General features: G+C 54.7%; 1 protein-coding gene across 2 annotated transcripts in view; it reads left to right on the top strand.

The window, feature by feature from the left end:
• Positions 1–26,342, top strand: part of CRTC3 (CREB regulated transcription coactivator 3) — a 51,722-nt gene that overhangs the window by 11,310 nt on the left and 14,070 nt on the right. For both annotated transcript variants that reach the window (XM_087829249.1, XM_087829248.1), the window contains exon 3: positions 22,271–22,390. In XM_087829249.1, the coding sequence (XP_087685375.1) occupies positions 22,271–22,390 (120 nt within the window). The remainder of the gene's footprint in view (positions 1–22,270; positions 22,391–26,342) is intronic.

The raw sequence follows: 26,342 nt of genomic DNA, 5'->3' as shown, positions 1-26,342 counted from the left end.
ACAAGGGTCTCTGAGACGATGGCCGGGCCGAGGAGGCCCTGGCCCCACCGCTGAACTGGGGACGTCTGCCTCTGGGAGAACTTGCGCGGGAACTGGGGCAGTGCCATGCTCCTCCTGCCTTAGCCAGGGCGATTCCAGGGCTGATTCCAGGGCTGATTCCAGGGCGATTCCAGGGCTGATTCCAGGCTTCCAGGCCAGGAAAGGTGGGAGGGACGGAGCTTCTCCTGACATGCCCACCCTGTGGGTAAAACCAGCGATCCGCCTGAAAAGAGGGGCCGCGAGGACTGAGTCGCCAGCACATGTTTTGTTTGAAAATCAAAGCTTCGGGGCAATACCGAGGCCGCACTCTATGGTGGCCAAAAGGTCAGACTCTGAATTCAGGTCCGGCCTCTGCCCCGTTCCAGCCCCGGGACCTTGGGCAAATCACGTGCCATCCCTGCCGTTCCCTCACCTGTGGAATGAGGGCAATAGCGAGGCAGGACCAGGGTTTTGTTACGAGGGCTTGTCTCCAGCATGAGTCCTGTCCCGGGTCATTTGTTCTTACTAATAAGCAGAAATTAGAAGTTTCTTTTTTTTTTTGAAATATGTCTTTATTGATTTCAGAGAGAGGAAAGGAGAGGGAGAGAGAAAAATAGAACCATCAATGATGAGAGGGTCATTGATCGAGCCCGCACCCCGGGCCTGTGCCCTGACCGGGACTCGAACCCCAATCGCCTGGATCCTAGGTCGACGCTCAGCCGTTGAGCCACGCCCGGCCAGGCTAGAAGTTTCATTTTAATGAGGAAAATTATTTGCAACAAGTCGTTAGAGCTAAGTCCGGGTTTTCGTCACCACAACGTGAGTGCCGTTCGCTTCCGTTTGGAGAAGTGGAGATGCTTGGAGGGGACACCCCTGTGCTCCCAGGATGGCGCACCCCAGGGACACCTGCTGGACGCAGAGCCTGCATTTGAAAGTTGGGTTTCTGTGTGGGGGCGGAAAACAAGTCTGAGAATCACGGGTCTTGGGGCTCTGTCCTTTCTGCCACGGAGGGTGCTCTGCACACTCCCCTGTGTTCTTGCTCTTCCGTGTGGCCGACCTGTGTTCCTGTGGCCTCCAGACCGAGCGTCGGCCCCCAGAGCCCAGCCATTCAGTCCTGTCCAAACAGGGAGATGCCAGGAAAACACTTGCTTTGACTGTTAAATACTTTATAAGTATAATTTTAGTACCTAAATAACATCTCATCATATATGACTTATAATTTATAACTGTCCCCTATATGTCGCACATTGTGGTTTATTCCAGTTTTTCTTTGCTTTGAACAATATAATAATTAACACCTTGGCGTGTGAGTCACCCGTGCTTCCGATCATCGATTTCCGTAGATAGATGGATGCAGTCAAAGAGCAGGAATATTTGTAAGGTTATTAATGCACGTGGCTTTGCTGCTTTTTGGCAGAGATACTTAACCTCACAAAACTGTTGACTCTGAGCCACTTGACTATTTATTCTTAAGGGCAGGCGATCCCTGGCCCTTGCAGAGCTAGCATTCCAAGTGTCGACTCTTGAAGGATGGCTCCAAAGTTCATGGCCCAAAGTAGTTTGCGTATTTACCGAAGCACAAAATTCAATCCCAGGGGCCCAGAGGCTGGTGCGCAGAGCTGAGTCCCTCGGCCGGTGAGTGGCCGGGGCTGCCTGGCGCATCTCCCTGGGGCTCTGGGTTCCTCTCATACCTCTCACGTGTTGCTTTAAATTTAAAAAAAAAAATTCATACAGAGAGCTTTCGCCCGAATGAGGCGGCCGTTAATTTATGGTGCGCACACGGGCATAGAAAACCCGCGCCCGGCAGGGAAGTGTGACTCGAGAAGAGCCGGGAGTTTGCGCAGATATTTCCTCAGTAACAAGAGTGAAGATCAGCAGACGGCTACTACCTTCTAACTGCACCGTGGTACGTAATGGCCTGGCATTTATAGAAAGTGAATTTAATTTCACTTTCAGTGCCAGCTATAGAAATGATGCTATTTATTTGTTTAATACTTACCTGAGGACGTTTTCATTGACTTTCGGAGGGCGAGAGAGAGAGAGAAACGTTGATGCCAGAGAGAAACGTCCCGTAGCTGCCTCCGGCACACGCCCGGACCAGGGCCACGGGTCAGACCCACAGCCTGGGTTTGTGCCCTGACCCGGAATCGAACCGAGACCTTGGGGCGCAGGGGATGGTGCTCCTACCTACTGAGCCACCCCTGCCAGGGCGGGAACGATTCTCTTTATAATAAATCATGAAATGGTTACACATGTCTTTATAATGAAATATGAAAATAAATACCTTAGTGAGCTGCTACGGATATTTCCTCCTTACTTACTTTAATTTTTAAAGAAATCCTCTGTATTTTGGTGGGAATGTCTTACACTCAGGCCAGGAAAGAAAGTGCGTGGAAAACAATTTAATCGGCATCCAGGGGCCTGAGAACGAATGAGCTCAAGAGACAGTGCCGGGACCGATCACAAATTAACCTCTGCTTGGCCTTGTGCTGCTTCTAAGGGGAACCACCCACCCGCCAGCCCCAGTCACAGTCTCAGAGCAGCTCCCTCCCCTCTTTGTGTGAACGATTCCCCTTGAAGCCGCTTTCTCTGCTTTTGGCGACAGTGGCGGTGACTATAGTTGCCTCCGGTCTGGCCCCCAGAATATTTCTTGCTTTTGTTTCACAGTCCACCGGCAGACTCGCACCCTAGCTCTCCCCATCCCGGGACCTGCCTCTCCCCCTGCTGTGGAGGGACGCGGATTTCTGCGTGCCCAGACTTCTTATATGGTGACCTGGCCTGTGGCCCTGCCCAGTATGTTAAAGGCCTAGAGTCGGGCTGCGACGTGCCCACAAGACATGACCCTGATGATAAAGCCGTGGGTGCAGATGGAGTCAGGGGTGGCGGTTTCTCACTTCTGTTGTAGCCTTTCCCAGGCTCTGGAGGCCTCTTGCCTGTCTCTAGGACACAGCCCCATCCGAGCCAGAGGGCCCGAGGCCGCCTCACACTCTGTGATTTGGCCTCAAGTCACCATTGTTGGCCTTGTGCCTCAGCTCCGATAACTGGACTCTTGTCTGGTTCCCGGGTGCCAGAATCCCATGGCAACCCGCCTCCTCTGCCGGCGCCTTGTTTTTATCTGCCTCCCTCCCAGGGACTGCGCCTGCCCTGAAACGCAGTGACCAGTGCACTTTCCCGACGGCAGCTGCCCGTTTGTGCTTCTGACTGGCTTCCTGAGTGCCCCAGATTGCTCAGTGCCGCGCAGCGCCTGCAGTCAGGAGCCCTCCGATCTGGACCTTATCTCACCAAATGGCAGCTCGGTCCTTCCGGTTACTCAGGCCAGGGCCTTGGAGTCATCCTTAACTCCTCCCGTTCCCGCACATCCCTCAGCCGGGCCTTCAGCAGGTTCTCGCTTCTGCATTACAGTGTGTCCGGCGTCGGACTGCCCTGCCCCGAGACGGGCGTCTCCGCCCTGGACTCTTGCATGGGCCTCCGACTGGGCTCCCGGCTTTTGTCCTTGCCTTTCAGCGGTTGTCAGCACAGCCATCTCAGTGATCCGTAAAAACACGAGCCAGATTACATCGCTTCTCCTCGCAGAATCCCCCGTGGCCAGCGCGCAAGGTGCCCTGTGGGGCCCGGATTGGTTAGCTCTCTGCTCTTCCATGCGACACATCTGCCCAGCGCCCCTCCTCGCCTGCTCCGCTGCAGCTGCACTCGCCTTTTTCCGTGCTCCTTCAGCCCTTCCTAGGACCTCTCTGCCGGGAATGCTCTTCCCCCAGGTATCTGAATGGCTTCTCGCTTCTCTTAGCTCTTTGTCCAGATCTCTCCCGTCAGCACGGCCTGTCCTATCTAAAATCACACCTTTGTTCTTATTTAATTTCTCTCCTCAGTAGCCAACAGACTATATATTCCTATTATCTTAGTTATATTTTGTCTCCTCCATTAAAATCTAAGCTCCAGCCCGGCCGGCGTGGCTCAGCAGTTGAGCGTCAACCTATGAACCTAGAGGTCGCGGTTTGATTCCCGCTCAGGGCACAGGCCGGGGTGCAGGCTCCTCTATCCCCAGCAGGGGGCGAGCAGGAGGCAGCCGATCGATGACTCCTCACTGATGTTTCTCTCGCTCCCTCTCCCTTCCACTCTTCGAAATCAATAAAGATGTATTTAAAAAAAAAAAATTTAAGCTCCATGAGGACCAGGGAGCTGCGGTTCACTGATGAATCTCCAGGGTCTGGACCGGTGCCTCGCCCGAGTATGAGTTCATTAGATAGTCGCTGAATGAATGAATCAGACACTGACTGTCTGCCCCGTGGCAGCTCTGCTCCAGGCACTTAGATGCCGTATCTCGTCTGACTCTCGCCGTAGCTCTGCACCACGGGGCTGTGTGATTCCCGTTGCGCCCACGAGAAAGCTGAGTCTAATAAGGGAGGTTAATTGACTGGACCGAGAGGAGCTGAGCTGCGGCACAAATGTCCGATAGGGCGGCACGTTAGAGCGAAGGTAGACTTTGTCGTTAGACAGTCTGCGCTCCACGCCCAGCTCTCAGTTCCTGGTCGAGTTAAAAACCTCTTCAAGCTTTAGTTTCCTCAGCTGTAAAATGTGGACAATAATTCTCCCTCTCAGAAGGACCGGGTGAGATCACGGGCTTGTTACGCAATTTTCGTGTGTATTTTCCTGATTGCTGGTGAAGCTGACGGTTTTTTTCATGTTTTTTTGTTGTTTTTTTTTTGCCATTCAGATTTCTCCTTCTGGGAATCTCCTGTTCGTAACCTTTGCCCAGTTTTCTTCTGTTTCTGGTAAAGTTGCGGAAAGTTCTCCGAGCGGTAGGCGTTCGTGCTTTCCTGGGGGTTGCAGTTTTCCTCACGCGATCGCATGTCTTTTGGTAACGTTATTGGAACCTTCTATTCATGCAGTTACGAGCCCAGTGTTAGCGATTGATCCAGTCGGCGAGAATACAGGTTATCCATTCAGCAAATATTTACTGACTTCTAGGACTCCGGGGGATGTCCATTCGGCGAGGACACCTCTCAGTCCTGACCTTCCGTTTGCGTCACGGATGGTGGCTCTCGGCTTTGCTTTTAGCAGATTTTTGAAAGCGAGTATGTTTTCTCGGAGTCAAGTAGACCCAAACATTTCCCAGACTTTGGCCACATAATCAGAAATTTCAAAAGAGCTCTGGAATTTATGGGCTTGGCTCCAGATGATCAGGCCACGTTGTCTCCTCCGTGGGCCTGCCCCACCTTCCCCGCAGCGCCAAGGCCCGATGGCGACTTCAGACAGCCCGGCGGGGTGAGCTCCAAGGGCGGGCAGCCTCGGAAACGAGACACATAATCCATCTGGTCAGAACCTGGGAGGCTCTTCTGAGAATCGTGTGGCCACCAGCTCTGCAGATCCTCAGAGGTGTGGGTGTTGCAGCTCCAGTGGGAGTCTGAGTAATAAAAGGCCCCTGAGCGAGGCCCCAGTGCCCCCGTTTCACCCTCCAGATGCAGTGTAGCCTGTGGAGGTGTCTCACGCGAGCCCTGTCTTGTCAACCGTTTGCAGGCTCAAAACACGGGTCTCTCGAAACCTTAGTACACGAGTCCTTGCTTTGAGAAAGCGCCAGTAAAGCTCTCCCGTAAGTCTCTACAGCCCCCCCCATGCACCAAAATAAACACGGCGTTCACGCTCCGCCTGCTGTCTCAGCTGGCGGTCAGAGCGTGGTCCCTGGAGGCAGGCCCGGGATCTGATGACCAGTGTCCCCACTGACTAGCCTCGGGCCTGAGACAAGATCCTTAACCTGCCTGTGCCTCAGCTCGCTCATCGGCGGGACGTGGCTACTAAACGGGGCCTGATACAGGGCTGCCGGAGGGATTAAATTAGTCAGTGCACGTGTATCTTTAGAGCATGTGTATGCCCAGCGCGTAGCTATTGCTCAGTAAATGTTGCAAAGTTCCTGGTGCAAACTCTCCCGTTGGGTGAGGCGCCAGCACAGGGCCCACCGGCCTCCTAACTGGACTTCAGTGAGTCGCTGGGAGCATCTGCCCCTCTGTCATTGCAGGTGCCCTGTCCAGGGCTAGAGGACTAGCTTTCGCTGTCCACATAAAGGTTCGGACAGGCTGGTTCCATCCTGTCCTTCACCGACTAGATGAAACCGCTCTTGCTGAACGTCCCCGTTGGCCATCCCTGGGGTCAGCAGCCGGATGCCGATGCCCTGACCCAGGCGGCTCCAGGGGAGGCAGAGGGAGACCCAGAGGCAGACAGGCCCGGTCAGCACCGAGCCGGGTCTGCGGTTCCCTCGAATTTGGATCCCACGTTCTGTTCCAATCATATTAATAAGGAGCCTCCCTGCCCGGCTGGTGTGGCTCAGTGGTTGAGCGTCAACCTAGGATCCAGGGCATCGGGGTTCGATTCCCGGTCAGGGCACAGGCCCGGGTTGCGGGCTCGGTCCCCAGTCGGGGGCGTGCAGGAGGCAGCCGATCAATGACGCTCTCATCCTGGATGTTTTTCTCTCTCTCTCCCTTTCCTTTCCTCTCTCTGAAATCAATAAAGATATATTTTTTAAAAAATAAACAAATAAGGAGCCGCCCTCTGACCTTTCTCTTTGAACCCAGCCTCTGACTGCCGAGTCGGGAAGGGAGAGAGAGGCCCTGCGTCGAAGGCAGTGATAGTCTCTAAACTTAAGTTCGCGCATTTTTTGGCGGTGGAACCCGCCAGCGTTTTGTTCCAGTCCCCTGCAAGGTTTCACAACAGTCTGAATTGGTCCCTGTGTTATGAAACAGGCCGTTTTTATACTTTAAACCTTGAAACGAAGCTGTAGCTGTTTACGAGCACTTTGGACAGTTTCCAAGGGCCAGGATAACATCTGTAGAAGATTCTCCCCCGGCCTTCCATGCCAGGCTCCCGAGCGGCTTCCCCATTCAGAGGCCCCGGCCTGTGCTTCAAGGGACTGCCTGGGTGTGGACGCTGGCTCTTGCCGGCCGGCTAACTCACATCTTAGCTCTTTTCCGTCTTTGCCTCCAAGCTCTTGGGGATGTGACTTCAGAAAGCTCTCCCGCCCCATCTTTTCTCGCAGCCTCCTTGGAGGCGGTCACCATAGAACCACCTTCTTCCCGGGGGCTTTGCTGGGGTGCGAGGGAAAGCCCCCCCCCGACACTGACCAGGTATCTTAGCAGCGGTGGGGACACAGGACAGCCGCCGAGTACCTGGCCGCGCTGTGGGCCCTGTGTCGCTGAATCCTCACATCAGCCCCCTGAGATAAGTAGTAGTGTCCCCATCTTACTGGTTCTTAAACGGTAACCTGCCCGAGGTCCGACCAGCGGTGAGGGACAGAGTCCGGACTCACACCCAGCTTTATCTTTCTCGGGCTTTTGCTCTCATTTTTAGATGAAACAAGCAGAGACACATAGAATCCATTTGTTTTCCGTTAGGAAATGCGTTCTGTTCTTTCTTTCTCTGTCTGGATAGATGCCTTTTTCTAGCCCCCTGGGGGCCATCACATGCCCAGTTCAATGTGACTTTTGCTTGGTTCCCCCTTTTAGATCATAGTCTGTCTGTTCAGTCCCTCGGCTACCTGAGAAGCCTTTTTGCTGGTTGAATCCTGCCTTCAGTCCTCCTCGACTGTCTAGGAAATCTGTTCCTCGGTTAGTTAACTCTCCCCTGGGCTGAGATTTTCACCCTGGAACATGGTCAGGAGAGCCCAGACCTGGGGGCTAAAGCCGGGATGAAAGGAGAGGGGCCGGTTCACAAAGGCAAGAGCCGGCAGGGCCAGGGGGCGAGCGGGGTCTGAAAAATCAGGGAGCCGGCGAGGATGGCGGTCCCCAGAGCAGAGGTGGCCGCCGTCGTGGCTCTTCGTTGCTGTGGACAGCCGAGTCCGCCCGGACACTTGCGGCCTAAGGGGCTCAGGGACCCGCCGTGGGACCCACTGGAGCTGCGCTATCTCCCCTCGGCATCTCCCACCAGCCGCCACCTTGTCTTTTATGAAATTGCTCAAGAGACGCTTCCTACCGGCCTGTGCCTGTCCGCTCTCTAAGCGGTCTGGGGGGTTAATCGCGAATGAATTGAGTCAGAACTATCCTCTAGAAGGTCTGAAGCAGCTTGTAAGTTAAACTGTAACTCGCAGCAGCGAGGACACCAAAGGGGAAACGTTTATGGGAAGCAAAACACAGCCCTGGCTGGGCTTCTGCCGACGGGGGACGGCTCTAATTTGGAACAGAGAGCTTTCCGTGTTGACGACTCGCCCTGGCAGATGAATCAGAATTCTTAGAACCAGAGGAGACCCTGCAGCCCTTCTGATGCAACACCCTCTCGCTTTATAGGTCAGAAAATTGGAAGTAAAAACACACACCGGGTGATTAGCTTAACGTTACTCGGCTAGTCGGTGGCTGGGGGAGCTTATGGGTTGTCATCGAACGCTCCTTGCCACTCACCCAACACTTTGCCCTTCGTTTCCGAGCGCAGCGGGGAAGGGAACCTAGGCCTTTCCTTCCCGCCTTCCTTCCGGAGGTGATGCCCAGCGTTCGTTTAGTGCCGCAGCCGCCCCTTCCACCGCCACTGTGGGTGGAAACGTGCTGAATTGGCCCCATGCGTCAGGCGCTATGGCCCAGCGCCTTGCGTAATTAAATATTTAATCTCCCCCGTACCCCCAGAGTTAGGTGCTGCGACTGTCTCTGTTTACAGGGAGACGGTGGAGGCTGAGGCTGATTGAGCAACTTGCTAGACCACAGCCACTGATGGCAGAGCCAGATTTCAGGCCCAGGCCCTTTGATTGTGGAGTCCATGCTTGTAACTACTAGCTGTCCTTCCGGCATTTCCCCCCCCCCCCCTCGTTGGATGACTTAAAACAGAACTGTTTTCTCCGAATGCAGAAGTTGAAACTTGTTGAAGAAATTCAACCAGAGTATTTCTTGAAGAAAAACAAACCATTTCCTGATTTCTTCATTTGTTAACCCTGTGACATCATTAGGGCTGGCACTGGCAGCTCCCTCGCCTACACACACACACACACACGAGAGAAATGGAGACGGTGGTTCTGTAGGAAACTCCGAGGCTGTGGCATGTGGATTAAAATAGCAGTGCGATAGCATAGCATATGGACTCGGGAGTTAGACAGCAGGGCTTCAGAGTCTCCTCCGCCCTCCATGAGCTTTGCATTCAAGAACTTAAGCTTTCGCCCAGCCGGGCAGGGCTCAGCAATTGAACATTGATCTCTGATCCAGGAGATCGAGGTTCGATTCCCAGTTGGGCACATGCCCAGGTTGCAGGCTCGATCCCCAGTAGGGGGCGTGCAGGAGGCAGCCGATCAATGACTCGTCATTGGTGTTTCTCTCTCTCTCTCTCCCTTCCTCTCTCTGAAATCAATAAAGATACATTAAAAAAAAACAAAAAACTTACCTGGGTTTCATCAGTCCTGGGTGGACAACGTCCAGCCCACGGGCCATATACGGCCCCGGGAAATCATTTGGTCTGGCCCTGCCAAGGCCTCACCAAAGAGAAGCAGTTCCAGCCATCACCTTAGGGGTGAGTTAATTAAATGTTTGACGAAATATAGCAGGCTGATTTTTAAGTTGATAATTTTATATGGCCTGAGGATGATGTAATGAATATCCAAATGGCCCTTAGCAGAAAAACGTTTCCCCACCCCTGCTAGGCCGTTGGTACAGAGGTCAGGAGGGGTATGTATCAGCCTGATCTCTTACCCTTGGCCTCACCGTGGTTAGGGACACCCTCAGTGAAATTCCCAACAGTTTCTTTGGTCATACATACATTATGTTCATCTTCTAACACTTCTTTATAATGACTGTTTGGGGGAAGGACTAATTTTTAATTTGTAATTTTCAGAAGCTAACCCAGTAGGTTATAAACTACATCATTGCTTTTTAAAGAATTATAACAGTGGTCCAACCTCATAAGAGCTCAACCAGTCCAGTAATTAACGAAGTACAAAGCCGGAGTCCCCAGGAACGAGAGGTGGGTTAGTGCCGAGAAAGGCCTGTGGTGTGCGTGGTCTGTTGCACACATGCCTTGATTGTAAAAACAGCCATCTTTACTTTGGCTTGTGAAAGCCTCGTGTTTTGACAGGGTGCAAAATGTTCCCCGACCAGAATGACTGTGTCAGAAGGGTCCTGTCAGAATGTCCGGCTTGGGAATACAGTTATGAAAAAACATGCCCAGGGGACACAAACACTGGATGGAAACAGCGGTTGTGTTCGGATGGTAGGATTATTGTGATCCCGCCTCCCCCTCCGATGTTCCTGAATTGCCTATAATGTGGTTCTGTTTCTTCTGTAATAGAAGCCTAACCTGACATTTATTGAACATGATCTGTGTGCCAGACACTGTGCCTGATGCGGGAGATAGGACAGTGACTCAGACAGGCATGGTGGCTGCTGGGTGGAACTTCATTCCAGAGGAAGAGGCAAATGAATTTGCGAGTCATTGTGAGGCCGCCTGATAAGCCCAGGTTGAGATCACCGGAGTGGTGCCTAACCGAGACTGGGGATGGGGAGCACCCGGGAGGGCTTCCTGGAGGAAGAGGTGTCTGAGCTGGGACCCGAGGGCTAAATAACTAACCGACGGTTGGAGTGGGGAGTGTTCCAAGCAAAAGCAACAACGTCGGGCAAAGCCAGGAGGCAGAGAAAAGCGTGTCCTGTTTGAGGAACTGGAAGTTTGGTGAGACGGGGACACAGATTGAGTGTGAGGCGGGGGTGGTGACAGATGAGGCCGAGGGCGAAGCAGGCACCAGATCACAAAGGACTTTTCTTCCTTTTTAAGGAATTTAGGTTTTTGTCCTGAGGGCAGTGGAACGCTGCTGGGAAAATATTTATTTGCTGGATCCCTTTTTCTTCCAAATTGATTTTTATATAAAAGTAATACATTTGCTGCAAAAACTCGTAATTTAGAAGCACATAAAAGAAAAGCAAGTCTCCCCTTCTCACTTTTGCACCTTTGCCCAGTCTAATCCCCAGAGGTACCCACTGCTGAGTGTATCTTTTGCACCCTCAGAAGTTTTCCACGCATGTATATATGTGCCAGCGCACACGGGACCGGTCTCCGTGCATGGATGTGCCAGCGCGCACGGGACCGGTCCCCGTGCATGGATGTGCCAGCGCGCACGGGGTCGGCCTTCCGCGCCCCTTTCCGGGCCTCCCGGGCCCACACTGGGAGGGAGCAGCGGCGCCCCGCGGGAGTCTGGTCTGGAGCCGCCCGCCGTGCCCGTGGCGTCCGCGCCCTTCGTGCTCTGGCGGCCCCGGGGGTTGTACTTTCCGCGTTTTCCATAGTAGCCGTCCTGGCGTGCGTGGGGCGTGCGTGCGTAAGTGTCCGTGCGTAGGCTTGAGTGCGTAAGGGCGTGCGTCCGTGGGGCGTGCGTGCGTTAGAGCGTGCGTGCGTTGGCCTGAGTGCGTGGCTTGCGTGCGTAAGAGTGTGCGTGCGTAGGCCTGAGTGCGTAAGGGCGTGCGTGCGTGGGGCGTGCATGCGTGGGCCTGAGTGCGTACGTGCGTGCATGCATGGTGTCTGCGTGCGTGGTCCTGCGTGCGTAGGGGCGCGTACTCCCCGCGGGTGCGCCCTGGCGCGCTGTCGCCTCTGGGTCCCGGGCCCGCCGGTGCCTCCGGGCTGGAGTCAGAGGCTGGTCCGAGCTTCCCGAGGGTTCCGGCCCGGGCGTCCGGCTGTGGCCCCGGTGCCCGTGGGCCCGGAGAAGGCCCGTGGCAGCCGCCCCGGCCCAGAGCGCCCCGGGCGTGTCCGCGGCCGGGCCGAGGCCGAGGGGCTGTGGACGCGCTGCCCTCGGCGGGCTCCCGAGGCCGGGCCCGTGGCGCAGCCCAGCTCCGGGCCGGGGCGCCCCGGGGTGGCCACCGACGTGCGGGCGCCGCTGCTCCCAGGCGCCCACACGGCCGCCCGGCCGCGACCGCCGGCGAGGAGACGTCACCGTCCCGCGTGGGAGCCGCGGCGCGCTCTCCAGGTAGGGCGCTGCGTTGGGGGCGCTGGCTCGGTTCCTTTTGAGTGCGGTCCGAGGGCTTTAGGGCGGGCGGGGGGGGCAGAGGCGCCCGGTCAGCTGCCCCGCCCCGCGCCCCGGGTCCCGCCCGACCCCGGTTCCCGCCGGCGCCCGGCTCCCGGCCCCCGGCCGGCTCCGCGCTGGTCACGAGCCCCCGCCGCGCCCGACCGCGTGGACAGCGGCCTCCCGCCTGGACCCCTCGGGCCCTCCCGTGTTCAGCCCCACGCCCGCCTCCTCGAGCGCCCCGGTGACGCCGCGGTTTCCACGCGAGACTGGAAGCGTCCCGCGCGCCCCAATGCTTTGTCTTCCGCGTGGCCCCGCCGGGCCCGCTGCCGCCGCTCCGCCGGGCCCGTGGCGCCGTCGCGTGGCCCGTGGCGCGCTGCCCCTGCCAGCAGCCGCTGGCTTCTCTGCCGGCCGCACGCGTGTGCCTGTGGTTCGGGAGGAAGGGCAGCGGGAGGCGCGCAGGGAGAGGTGATCCCCGGCTCTGCGCGTCGCCCGGCCAGGCCCCGCGGGCGCCCGTGCTATGGGGCGCGCCTCCTTTCTGGATGTTTCGCGTGGGTGTCAGCGAACAGGAACGTGGAACCCGCTTTCCCCGCCTTCACCCCGGCGGCAGGAACCACGCACGCTCCTGTACCGCGTGTTTCACCTCGTACCTCGGGAAATCTTCCCGTCTCCACTCACCAGGAACAGGCGTTCTGGTGTTTGTTTTGCATGCGCAGCATCCTGCGGCGTGGGGTTATCCTAACTTACTCACCTGGTCCCTGTTGATGTGCGGTCCCTTACGTTCTGGAAAACAGAGACTGTTGCAGCGCACAGCTCCCTCCACCCGCGGGATTGCACGCGTGCGGGTCTCGCTGGAGGGGAGCTGCTGGGTCGCTGGGCGCGTGTGCACCTGTAGTGTCCGTGGTGCCGCCTGGGTCACTGGGCGCGTGTGCACCTGTAGTGTCCGTGGTGCCGCCTGGGTCACTGGGCGCGTGTGCACCTGTAGTGTCCGTGGTGCCGCCTGGGTCACTGGGCGCGTGTGCACCGGTAGTGTCCGTGGTGCCGCCTGGGTCACTGGGCGCGTGTGCACCTGTAGTTCCCGTGGTGCCGCCTGGGTCACTGGGCGCGTGTGCACCTGTAGTTCCCGTGGTGCCGCCTGGGTCGCTGGGCGCGTGTGCACCTGTAGTTCCCGTGGTGCCGCCTGGGTCGCTGGGCGCGTGTGCACCTGTAGTTCCCGTGGTGCCGCCTGGGTCGCTGGGCGCGTGTGCACCTGTAGTGTCCATGGTGCCGCCTGGGTTGCTGGGCGCGTGTGCACTTGTGTCCATGGTGCCACCTGGGTCACTGGGCGCGTGTGCACCTGTAGTGTCCATGGTGCCGCCTGGGTCACTGGGCGCGTGTGCACCGGTAGTGTCCATGGTGCCGCCTGGGTCACTGGGCGCGTGTGCACCGGTAGTTCCCGTGGTGCCGCCTGGGTCACTGGGCGCGTGTGCACCGGTAGTTCCCGTGGTGCCGCCTGGGTCACTGGGCGCGTGTGCACCTGTAGTGTCCATGGTGCCGCCTGGGTCACTGGGCGCGTGTGCACCGGTGGTTTCCGTGGTGCCGCCTGGGTCACTGGGCGCGTGTGCACTGGTAGTTTGGATAGTGCCGCTTCGTCTTCCACAGGCGTCGTACACTTCACGCCCGGCCCCGTGTGCAGGGCTTGCCCACTTCCTCCCCAGCTCAGTGCTTTATCAGACTGATCTTCGTAAGTCTTACACATAAAAAGTCAGGCTTCTGTGTAGTTTTCAGTCCCACTCTATTACCCTGGGTGAGGTGCTTTTCCCCTGTATGTTTATGAATCGTTCAGGTTGCCTTTACTCTGAACAGTTTGTTCCTGTCTTCTGCCCTTGATCATTTTAGGCAGCTGATCTTTTTCTTACTGATTTTTTAGGAGTTGTTTGTATTAGAGAAAGTAAATGTTTTTCTGTGATGTGAGTTGGGAATATTTTCCCATTTTGCCATTTCTCTTTTGACTTTATCCATGATGAGTTTTTTTCCACGCAGACATCATTTTTTAACAGAGTTGTTGTTTTTTTTGGTCATGCTAAAAATTCTTCTCTTTATTTCTTGTAGCACTTTGTGCTTTTACATGTAAAATATTTGATCCATCAGGAGTTTATGTCAATGTAAGATGTGTAGCGTGGATCTGACTTTTTTTTGTTTGCTGGCAGTTATCTCAACACTGTTTATTTAATAATCACCTTTTCCCCGCTAATTTAAACTGCTTCTGTCATAAACTAAGTTCGCACATACGTTCGGTTACGTTAGAGTCTCTCATCTCTTTTGCTGATTCATGTGCCTGTTCATACGAGAGAACCACAGTGTTTCAGCTGATTATTACAGCTTTATGTTACATTCCAAAATTCTGGTCGGCTTAATTCGTTCCCATAGTTCTTTTCAGTGACTTTTCAGGCTATTCTTGCATGTTTGTTTTTCCAGATGAACTTTAAAATCAGCTTGTTAAGATCTTTTTTTTTTTTTTTAATCCTATCGTTAATGGGTTTTGGGCAGCTGAGTGATGCGATCAGATTTGTGTTTTAGGAAAATTATTCTGACTGCAGCGTGGAAACTAGGTTGGAGGAGTCAAGGTCAGAGACAAAAAGACCCGTGACAAAGCTGCGGCAGTGATCCTAGCAGAGTGGGGAGACGGGGAATTGAGGGTATAGTGGGCTTGAGAGGTGTTTAGAGGGTCAGAGCGGCCAGACTTGGGGATGCCTGGCATGCAGGGGGCAGGAAGCACTCAGGGAAGACCCCACGCTTCCTGGGTTGGGCACTGGGGTGATGTCATTCCCAGAGATTTAGGACACACGAGATAGGGCTGGTTTGGGAGGAAGATGACAAGTTCACTGCTAAACACGTTGAGTCTGAAGTGCCTGCAGGCAGTTCCTAGAAGAGGCGTGCAGCGGGCTGTGGAATACACAAGTCTGAGGCTTTGGAGAGAGATCGGGGCTGCAGATAGAGGGGTGACGGAGCCCTGAGGAGTCCCAGTGCTTTAAGTATGGTTGGGACGTTCAGGGGCCTGCAAAGAAACAGCCCGCGAGACGGGGGAGCACCAGGGCAGCAGGGAGTCACAGCTGAGAGGACATTGGCAGAAGAGGGTGACTTGTCGACGAGTTCAGATGCTCCTGAGAGGCCAAGTAACTGAGCAGCCGAAAAAGTCCAGCTCGATTCAGTGGCAGGGAGAAGCCTTGGTCACCTTGGGGATTGGAGTTTCACTGGCGTGGAGGGGTACGGGGCTGGGGCGAGTGGGAGCTGGGCTGGGAGGAGGCGGGGGCGTCAAGGTGTATTTCAGACCCCCCGTGGGACAGGCTTGGCTGTGGTTAAACGGAGAGGGCAAGAGTTTGTGACCCTGGTCTCTGAGGACCAGGCAACACTGAGATGGACTTAGGGCTTAGAGACACCGGCCCACGCGAACTGCCAAGAAGAGAGTAAGCCAGGTATCGTGTTGCTGTGTGTGATCTGACAGTTCTGACTTTTAATTTTTCTGAGTTTTCTAATATTTCTGTTTAGCTGTTTTTGTATTTTGAGAATTCAGAGAAAGAACTATTAGAAACTAGAGCCAGTTTTAGAAATTTAATGGAGATTAAGTTAAAAAGGAAGGCTCAGAGCAGCGCACTGGTGTGCCGCCCTGTGTGTGAAACAGGAGGAGCAGCACACGCTCATCCTTGCTGTGCCTGCGCGACTCCTGTTTGGAAGGAGTCACAGAAAACTCATAATCTGGGTACCCGCTGGGAGGCGGAGACTAGACAGAAGGGGGACAGGAGCTGGAGGTTGCCTCTTCTCTGTCTATCTTTATATTTTTTACTCAGGAATGGAAATATATTACTTTTTAAAATAATTTGATCTAAGCTGGTTGGTTATCTTTGAAAGCAGTGGTTTCAACAGACCCTGAGTTTCCTTAGTGCCCGATGGCTCCGAGTGTCTGATTTCTCAGTTCCTCTGCATCTGTGAGCTCCTGTGACGTACACTCTGGCTTCATGACTGTGAGGTGTGAGCTTTGCCTTTTCCCTGCTCTTCCCCACTGGGGACTGGCAGCCCCGGGGAAGAGGACAGTCCTGGATCTGGGGCCTGCCCTGGCATGTCCTGGCCCCGTGAATCACAGCCTGGCCCGGTGAGTGAGCCGTTAAGGGTTCTGTACCCAATTTCACCGTGGGGGCATGGGGGTCCCCCACACCAACAGGCAGTTGTCCAATCCAACTCAGTTCTGACACTGTCTACTGGGAGATAGCATCAGGTCCCACAGATGAAGGGCTGAGGCCCACGCATACTTCAGATGCCAGTCGAAAGTGCATGTCCCCAGGTTATCCACAGCTTCTGTCCAACTTGGCTGCAATTGGAGATTCCCATGACCCCTCCCTTGATTCAGTTAATTTGCTGTAACAGTTCTCAGAACTCAGGGAATCACTGTGCTTGCCAGCATGTTATAAAAAGGTATAATAAACGGTACAGATGGACAGGCATTTGGAGACATGCCTGTGTGTGGCGGGGGGTGGGGAGGGACAGGGGGCGGCCGTGCCCTCCCCAGGAGCTCCACTCTCCCCAGATCTCTACATGTTGAACCCCGTCCATGCTTTTGGGGATTCCTGGAGGCTGCATTACGTAGGCACCTTGATCAAGTCATAACCCCTCCATAGGAGGGGCCTGGCTCAGGATAACAGCTCTCACCAGCTCCTGTCTGCGGGCAGAGGTGGGCACTTGCAGATAAAAAGAAAAGGCTTCCTCCTCGTGGGCCCTGCCAGCCTCGCCCAGGAGTCTCCAAACACACAGCCAGACTCGTCTGCAGCTTTAACTCGGGCTGAAGGGAGAACCCGGTCCCGTGGGCCTGTCTCCCACTTTTAGTGGCTTTTGCCTCCCCACGGGAAAAAGGGTCTCACAATGATGAATTTTTAGAAACCTCTCCTCTGGGTGGATTCCCCCAAGGACGTTTCCGACCAGCCTGAGGGAAAAACCAGAAGCGAGGCCGAGTGACGGGGAGGGGCCTGCCTGGGAAAGCTGTGGTTCCCATCTCGTGTGGGCCGCGGTGAGGGTGCTGCGCAGCCGCTCGCTGGCCGGGGGCCTCAGCTGCTGTGGCTGGATCCACACGGGGCAGGACGCCCTGCTGTCTCGCCATAAGCAGGAGCCAGATGAAAAAGTACCCTAGGCTCTTTTAAATCAAAAACAGGATGTACTTTTTTGTTTTTCACTGAATATGCTTTATTTAGAATGGACATGTGCTATTATATCTAACTAAATATTTCAGATTATTGTATTCCCCCTGGAATATTTTCTTATGATGGTTCCCTAGTTCCTTTGTGAAATTAGGTACTTGTTTGTCTCGTAAAAGTCATACGGACAAAAACATTTTCATCATCATTTTTGCTGGCTGTGTGGTAGAGAACTGAGCCTTCATGTCTTTTCATGTCTGTAGAAGTTATGGGGTTAAAGCAAAAAAAAACACCCTTAATTTATTTTTTAGATTAAATGTTTTGTTTGGAAATGTAAAGTATACCCAAAAGGAGAGACTAGGATAGCGGACCCCCTTGTACTTACCACCAGTCTCGGCCACGTTTCCGTTCATTGAGCTGTGGGTGACAGGAGGCGCGGGGCCGGTTTAAGGTGTGCAGCATAATCACCGGCCTCGCGCACGTCAGCTAACCCGCGATCAGTGGCGGGGTGCGAGGCGCCGACCCCTGTGAAATTGGAAATCTACGTGTAACTTTCGATTTGCAAAAGCTTAACTTGAGTTGTCCCCCATATCCGTGGCGGGCTGGTTTCAGGACCCGCCTCAGGCTCCAGAATCCGCGGGTGCTCCAGTCCCTGTGTAAACGGCGTGGATCAGCGCACGCAGTCAGCCTCTGCCCACAGACGCCTCGCTGTGGGCCAGAAACAGCGCAGGCATTTACGGGCACACCTGTGCGTAAGGGACCCGCGCGTTCAGGCCCGTGATGCCCGGTGCCAGCTGTGCTGCAGAAGGGTCACCACAGTGTAGTTAACGTCCGTGCACCTCACACAGGTACAGGCTTTGCTCCTGCTGATGAGAACTTTGAGGATCTGCTCTTCTCGCCACTTTCAAACACACAGTACAGTGTTGTCACCATCCCCAGAACTTACTTATCTTAAAACTGGAACTTTGTACCTCTTGACCACTTTCACCTGTCCCTCCCCCAATAATTTTCAACATTTTGTGATTTTGTTTCACCTATCCCCCCCCTTTTTTAAATTCCAACCTACAGGTCTCGTAAACCCAGCGAAGGGCCTTACCGAGGTCAGCACAGTGCTGTGCCGTGTGACTCGGGGCAGCAAGACCGGAGGGGGCAGAGGGGTCATCAGTCCAGCCAGTGGCTCTTTCTTGTGTCCGTTTCCCACGGCAGGAAGAGGCAGGTGTTGGGTTGAAACTAGGGGTCAGGCGCTTTGGCTCCTTTCCTATGTGACCTGAAGTACCTACTTGACCTTCCTGCCCTCGGAGGACACCTTTGGCCTTACTCTCGGCCAGCTGCTTTCCTGTGTGACCTGCCTCTAGGCCAGGCGCCTCTCCCGTCACTGCTGAAGTCTTAGCACAAAAAGACAGTTCTTCCCGTTTGCAGTTTCTTTCCATTCTCTGTCATCACCGTAAGAAGCAAACGAGCTTCTCCTGGGGGAAATAAACGGACAGACCCGGCTCGCCCTCAACCATTTCTCTGGTCTTGACTTATTAGTAAAGTTAAAAGGGGAACTGCAGTCAACGGAAGGCCTTTCTCTCCACGGAACACGTCGCACCAGGCAGGTGGGGGTGGAAGGCAGGCAGTTTGACTTCTCCCTGCATGGGGGCTTGTGTGGCATTATCTGGAAAGCCAGTAATAGGCTTTTTTTAAAAATTTATTTTAGAAAGCGAGGGGGGAAGGGAGAGAGAAACATCGACTCATTGTTCCCCTGGCTCATGTGCTCGGTTGATCCTTTCATGTACTCTGACCGGGGATCGAACCTGCGCCCTTGGCGTATCGGGACGGCGCTCTAACCCACTGAGCCTCCCGGCCAGGGCAGCACTCATGGGCTTCCAGGGGCTTGGGGTCTGCATTCACCCCTGCCGCCCCAAACCCATCCCTGAGGATTTGAGCTGAAATTCTTCATTTTATTATGGAAAATGTTAGCTCCCCACCCGTTTCAGTAGTTCTCAGCGTTTTTCATTTAAACCTTTTGATCATGCGCCCTAATGGTAAGAAGCAGTTTGCATGCCCAATCTGGGTATGTTTGTTTATAAATTACATAGGTGGACCACTCTGCTGGTACGCCGTGTACACAGAAGGTAGAAAGCTAAGTGGACACAGCTTCTTATGTCTTCTCTCCGCCCTACTCACGTCCTGTACGCCCCCCTGGGGGGGGCCAGGCACTGTTTGCAGCCCCAGGACTTAGAAACATGATAAGTGTATTGGAACCTGCTGTCACAGGCTCTGTGGGTGCTGAGTGAGACAGTGCTGGGGCAAGGTGCTGGGTCTCCCTGCTGCAGCCCCGGGGCCGGCGGGACGTCGTAGGGACCTTTCCTGGGGAGACGCATTCGCGTGCCCTGCCTGGGACAGTGACTTTCTCATCTGCCTCTTCCTGAACAGGAGCCCCCGGCATGAACCCCAGACCCTGCAGCCTGAGTGTTTTGTTGTTGTTTTTCTTATTTTGACAGATTATTTAGCCTGGACCTCTGAGATCATTTTGATTGCTTTGATTTTTTTGTGTGTGTTTGGGTCTTTGCTGCCTTAAAAAACCAAAACGTTTTATCTGTCATTTTTTTAGAGTAACCTTTCAGCTTAGTTTATCTTACTAACTTTACTTCCCTTTTACCTTTCAATTTAAAGTGAGGACCAGGAAGGGGCAACACAAGGGGCGTGGTGGCAGGTTGGGTCTCGGGTCTGAAGATTGGCGCCAGCATCTCCTGTCTCTCTGCTCTGTAGCCCTTTTTGCCCCCACGGCAGGACTCATTGGTCCTTTGGAGAAGATTGGACCCCAGATTCAGTTGTTCAAAAAGGCATAGTCTCCATGCTTCAAAACAAAACAAAACTACTGGCCCTGGCCGAGTAGCTCAGTTGGTTAAAGCATCATCCCGATAGGCCGAGGTTCTGGGTTCGATCCCTGGTCAGGGCACATACAAGAATAAACCAATGATGCATCAGTAAGTGGAGCCACAAATCAGTGTTTCTCTCCCTCCCTCCCTCCTTTCCTCCCTCCCAAACTCACTCTCTGAAAAGCAATGGAAAAAATATCCTCGAGTGAAGATCAACAAAATAAAAACAGAAAACACAAAAACAACTACCCACCCAGGTGATTCAGGGGCTCTGAGGCTCCAGCTACCCGGCAAGACCGGACCAAGACTGGCCGGAAGATAGTGTAGTGCTGGCAGGCTGCCGGGAGAAAGGCCTTGCCCTCTTCCCAGAACTCAGGATCCTACAGGAGTTTCGTGAACTCGAGACCTCGCCCTCTGGTGTGTATAAATAAGCGCCAGCTCCAGCCCAGGTCAGACACTGCAGAGGGCAAAGGCAGACGGGGGACCTGCAGTCAGGGAGGGCTGACCCTGGAGATTTGTAAAGTATTTTCAATTTCTCTTTAAGGTGTTGTTGTTTTTTTTGATGGTGGTATAATAGAGTCTCTACCCAAGCTATGAAATCCTTTCATTCTCAATTTATAAGGTGGAATTAAACAGTCCATTTAACCCCGAGGCAGTGAGTTCATAGCCTCTTTGTTGTGGGCAGGTCTCCACGGCTCCCTCCCCTCATCATGAGAACCAGAGGAGGTCCTGGCTGTGGCTGGGACCATCTCCAACGGGGTTCCCTAGGGAGGCACAGTTGTCTCTTTGTTAGACTCGCCCTTCTTAGAGGAGAGGGCCTGTGATGTCTCACGTTAACACAGCCAGCACATAGGTGAGAAGCCCTGCAAGCTCCAGGAACCTGCCTTTCTTCCTACACCTTCTCTAGAGAAACGTATTTAGTACTAGGGTCTCGTCTTTCATGCGTTTACCAGGAACCAAAGGAGTAAAGAACTAACCACCATTACGGGCCAGCTAGAGAGCCTGGAGGGCAAAATAGTGAGTGTTAGTGTGACCTCAGGGCCCAGCATTCGCTCACCCTGCCTAGTGCTTCCGACCCGCTCAGTTTCCAGCCAGCCTCCTGTGCCGCCTGAGCTGTCGGGGAGGGGGAAGCAGGTGTGGACTCGGGCACCTGCAGGAGCTGAGGGTTACCAAGGCGGAAGGAGCACCCCTACCTGAGACGGGGCAGTCTCACGGCAGAAGGAAAAGAGTATGAGAATTTTGTGTGGACAAGATGTACATCATGTTTGCTCGGAGCCATTGGCTAAAGAAAGTCAGGAGGCCCTGCCAACGTTCTTTTCCGCCATTCTTCCCAGGCTGCAGCTTTCAGAGGTCATGTGCGTGGGCAGCAGATGGGAGCCTGACAGATCCCTGTCCCTTGGGGAGGCTTTGCAAGGCTCAGCATGCGGGGGAGGCCCCTAACATCGATGCTACTCTTCCCGTCCACAGAAGGACTCTGTAGGGTGGCCTCGCCTTTAACAATGTGGGTCCCAGTGTCAGCCACCTGGATGTCCACCCTTCTTCTAGTGTCCTGTGTATCGGTCAGCTCAGGCTGCCCTAACAGTACCACAGGCTGGGGAACTTAAATGACAGAAACTTATTTTCTCAGTGTTGGAAGCTAGACGTCCAGAATCAGGGTGTCGGCAGAGTTGGTTTCTGGGCAGGGCTCTCTTCCTGACTTGCAAACAGCCACCTTCTTGCTGTGTCCTCCCACAGCCTTTCCCCTGGTGTCCCTTCCACTTAGTAACGGCACGGGTCCCGTGGGTTAGGATGCATCCCTGTGGCCTCACTTAACCTCAGTCGCCTCCGTAGAAGCCCCATATCCAGATACATTGCCGGTTAGTGCCTCAGCCTGTGGGCTTTGAGGATACCAGTTGGCCCGTAACTGCGGCACCCCTGGGGTAAGATGGCCTCCACGGTGCGTGGTGCAGTGCTCTCCACAGGCCTGCAAGGGGATTGTCGGCATCGTCGTTGGCACTGTGCAGATGAGGAGGGCGAAGCGGCTCCTTAGTAAGCGGAGGACCCTGGGCTGGAGCTGTTTCTTTGATTCCAAATCACGTGTTCTTTGAACTGCATCACGGAAGGTTGGCCTCGTAAACACGGGAGATGAAACGCTGCACGCTTCCTGAATTAAGGGCCGTAAGGGTTATGGAATACAGGGAACGTCGAAATGATAGTCACCCTTTTCCTCCGTTTTGTCAGTTGTTGCTCCGAAGAGTGAGTGGCAGTGTCATGGTCACGGGCCAACCTTTCTTCCCTTGTCTTTGCAGCCGTCGTTTCATCAAGCTGATAGCGTGCGGGGCACCCGCCACCACGGGCTGGTGGAGAGGCCGTCGAGGACCCGCTTTCACCCCCTTCACCGCAGGCCTGGAGACAAGCCTGGGCGGCAGATATCCTTTTATCGTCGTGCGAGGGAAGTATACGTTTTGAAATGTTTGGAAGGTTTTCAGGATTTGTCTTCTCTGCCATTCCTCCTTGGCCTCAAAATCTTCATTTTATCTGATGAATGGAGGCAATAAAAATCAGTGACTTGGAAACTGGAAACATCGCTGCAGCCAATGGAAAGATCACTGCAGGCGTTTACTTTACGAAAACATCAATACAGTTCCGTTTAAAGAAGTACCTGAACACAAGCCACAGGTAATTCAGCCCCACTGCAGGGCTTCCTCTGCCTTTTCTTGAGAAATCAGTAGCGTCAGGGTTAAACCCGACTTTGAATGAGTTGGGGAGATGTGGTTATCTAGCTAAAACAGACGCGCAGCTATGCGATTTGTTTTTATTTCTGTTGACCGGCTGACCTGCTGTTAGAACTTACGGACAGAATTTCATAGGATTTTCTATTTATGGGGTTTCAAACTCTAAATGACAACTGAAACATAAAGCTGGCATTTAGGGAAATTCTTACACGGTGATGCTCACTCCTAGGCTGCTAAGGGGGAATGAGGAAGCGGGATGGGGACCTCCCGTGACGATTTTATGGGACCGTCCTTATCAGGGGCCGACACAGCTGCCCTGCCGGACCACCGGCGTGCTCAGAGCTCCGGGGCACCGAGCCGAGCTGGATCTGTGAGCACACAGAAGACGCGAGCCAGGCGGGCCCTCCCCTCCCTCCTCTCCTTGCACAGAGGCAGAGGGCGCAGGGCGGGCCCGGCTGACTGCGGAGCAGGGTTCCTGGCAGTGATGGTAGAATTGGCTTCAGGAGCCTAAAAACCAGGAAGTGGGGGGAGGGCCCTCGTGTTTACCGAGCACCTGGCCATGCCAGGCACTGTGCTGGGCAGTTTCTATTCGTCCTCAGGACTCACCGAGTCGTTTATTTTTTTAACCCCCATTTTCCACGGAGGAAACTGAATGCCACAGTTACTTGCCTAAGATCCCACTGTGGAGGTTGGAGGGGCCCAGATTCAGCCCAGGTCAAGCCAACCCCCGGCCCGGGCCCCTCCCTGTACCACGCACGCCCAGCCCACCCTGTCGTGCCCGGGCCCACATGCAAGGGAGGCCTGTGGGGGCGCACAGAGGAGGCTGCTGCTTTTCTTGCCTTCAAGCTTTGTGCAGTTTTTCATCTATTGAAGGCAAAGGATATTTCTCCAGGGGACAGTTACTGGCTCCCCTCTCCTCGGCCCCCAGGGACATACTGCATTTGTCCCGCTGAGATAGTGTGACTCCTCGTTTTGTATGTTAGTGAAGATGGTAATGATGCTGGGAATTCCTTTCTGGAACATGGAATGGCTTTTACGTGGGATGCAGGAGGGAAGGAGAGTGAGGCATTTCTTCGGCTAATCCACGCGCTGGGCCGAGCGGTACATGAGACTGTTGTCCAGGTCCCTTGGAACGTTCAGGCAAAAGCCTTCGAGTGCTTCTGTGTTTGACTTAACAATGCATCTTTTTCTCATTTCTCAATTTCCTCTTTCTGTGTGTTCTCTCTAAAGGCTGTGCGTGTGTGTAGAGATCTCAGGTCCTTCTTGCAGCAGCGATAGTCTGAATATATATACGTGCTCACAGCTGGTATAACCCAGGAGTCACGTGGGAGGGGAGGGGACTGAGGAAGAGACACAGGATGTTCATTCCCTTAGCGATTGAAGTACCTGCTGGTCAGGCACCACGGTAGACACTGCTGATGCCACAGCAGACGTACGGGCCCCCAGGGTGCTTATAGTTCAGTGCGAGAGGAGCGGGGCGGGGAAGCAGCCGCGGCGCAGTGCGGTGAGCTGTGGTCGAGGCAGCTCAGGGGCAGCACAGTCTCCTGGGGCAGCCTGAGCCAGTCTTGGGGGACGGAGAAGGCACCCTGGAGAAAACCAGAGGCTTGAGGGGTAACTGAGAAGAGAGAGGGTAATGTCTTCATTTACCCAGCAGGCGGGTCCGGGCCTCTCTGCTCAAGGCACTGTTCTCAGCTCTGGGGACTTGGTGAACAGGACAGGCATGGCCCTCCCCGTGGGAGATGACAAACAGCAAATAGGTAAACAAATGATTAAGAAAGTAATTTCAGACGGTCGTGAGTGATGCAGAGAGAGGAAAATAGCCAGGAAGGGAATGTTCCAGGCAGAGGAAAACTTGTGCAGAGGCCCGGAAGGGAGGCTGCGTGTGTGTTCAGGGGACTTTGCCCCTTTTCAAGTGATGTGTCACAGGGTTCGGCCCGACCCTGTGTGGGCCAGCTCATGAGATGACCTCCAGAGGGGAGGAAAAGCAGAAGCCCAGCTAATATATAGATAAAGGAAAGTTGTTGAGGAAACAAATCTGATTCGCACATCGTGAGGTAGCTGTAGGTCTCTTCAGCCCCCCACTGGGGTCCCGGAGCTGGACATCTGATTGGAAAAACGTCCCTTAACGGAGGCCTGCCCGTGAGTGAACAGCGAGTCTCCTGAGCAGTCAAGGGGACTGTCGGCTCCAGTTAAACATAAAAGTGAGATGATCTTGTGCCAAAGATACGAGCACGTGCAGGAGAACCTGGAGGAAGAGGCCAAGGTTGCATCTTTCCCCCAGGTCGGATGGGCTGCGGTCACTCGCTTTCACACTGGCCTCTTCCCTCCTGAAGGAAGCTCCATCACATGAAAGTATGAACCCTGGGTTCGAATCGTTAGAACAAAAAAAAATTGTGTTCAGAATTCCCTTGCCACGGCTGTTTCTTGGCTGGCGGCTTTAGAGTGGGCAGGCTGGCCTGGACAGCAGTCCGGCCCTACGCTGCGGCAATCTTAAATGAAACGGACATTGTTTAACAAACATTCCAGCCTCCCCCCGGAGTGGGCAGCCACAGCAGGCTGAACCCAGGCCCGGGGAGATGCCCCCTGCAGTGGGCGGCCATCGCCACCGCGAGGAGCTGGTGCGGTGAGCTTGGCCACTGGCGTGGGCGGGCGCCGCAGGCAGAGACCAGGGCGCTGCCCGGCAGGCCTGTCCCTTTCTGCCGCTGCTCGTGTCCTCAGCAGCCCTCTCGCCGCTCAGTCCTTCCAGGCAGCAAGCACGTGTCGCAAACACCATCACGCCGAATTTCTGGACTGTTAACGTAAACCTACAGCAAGTGTACTAGTATCTCAGACCTGTGGGTGGTGCGTTGAAAAAGGGGGGAAACACTGAAGAAGCGTAGACGACGCCTTCCTCTAACAGGTGTGTTTCTAGGAAGAGAGTAAAACGCACGTTTGGAATATTCGTCGCATGTTCCCAAGAAGGTTTGAGTGTGTCCTGCACCTCAGGCGTGTGGCCAGCCGGGCGGAGACGCTGAGCTCCTGCCGGGAGCAGTGGCTCTCCCTGGAACGGGCCGGCCTTTACTCCTCCCGTCCAGTGAGATGACGGCTGTGGGACGCTGGCTCATGACCGCTGGTCCTTGGAAGGGCGCGGGCCGCTGCACTGAAGGGACACCGCGCCCTCCTCGGGCGTCCCAGCTAACACGGGGGCTCCGGAAGCCCGCCCTGGAGAGACTGGTCTTTAACCCAGGATTTCCAATATTTATCTGATCACAAAACCCAGTTTTTACCTCACACCCATTAGAGATTTTCACCTCGAAGGACAAGGAAATGCTGGTTTCCAGAGTTTTAAGGGGAAGATACTCAGACTTTGAAATTCTCCACGCCAGCTATTTGTCACGCGCTCGCGGGAAGGTGCCGTCGCGTACGCGGGGACTCGGGTGCCGCTCACTCGCCTCCCTTCGATGGGGCTTTCGGGTGTGTCCTGCAGGGCAGAGGGGGAGCTGAAAGGATGAGCGGAAGCCGAGTCATGGCGAGCACGTGGCTGAGGTCTCAGGACGGACCCAGACTGTGGCTGGTCGGTGCGTTCAGTCTGCCCCTGGAACTCAGCGGGTGGGCAGGACCAAGCGGACCCCGGGCTCAGTCATCGCACCAGCTGCGTGAAAGGTCC

Source organism: Miniopterus natalensis, chromosome 22, assembly GCF_054644295.1.
Source record: "Miniopterus natalensis isolate mMinNat1 chromosome 22, mMinNat1.hap1, whole genome shotgun sequence".
Classification (NCBI taxonomy): domain Eukaryota; kingdom Metazoa; phylum Chordata; class Mammalia; order Chiroptera; family Miniopteridae; genus Miniopterus; species Miniopterus natalensis.
Note: the sequence above shows the minus strand (reverse complement) of the source record. Positions and strands in the feature narration are given on the sequence as shown.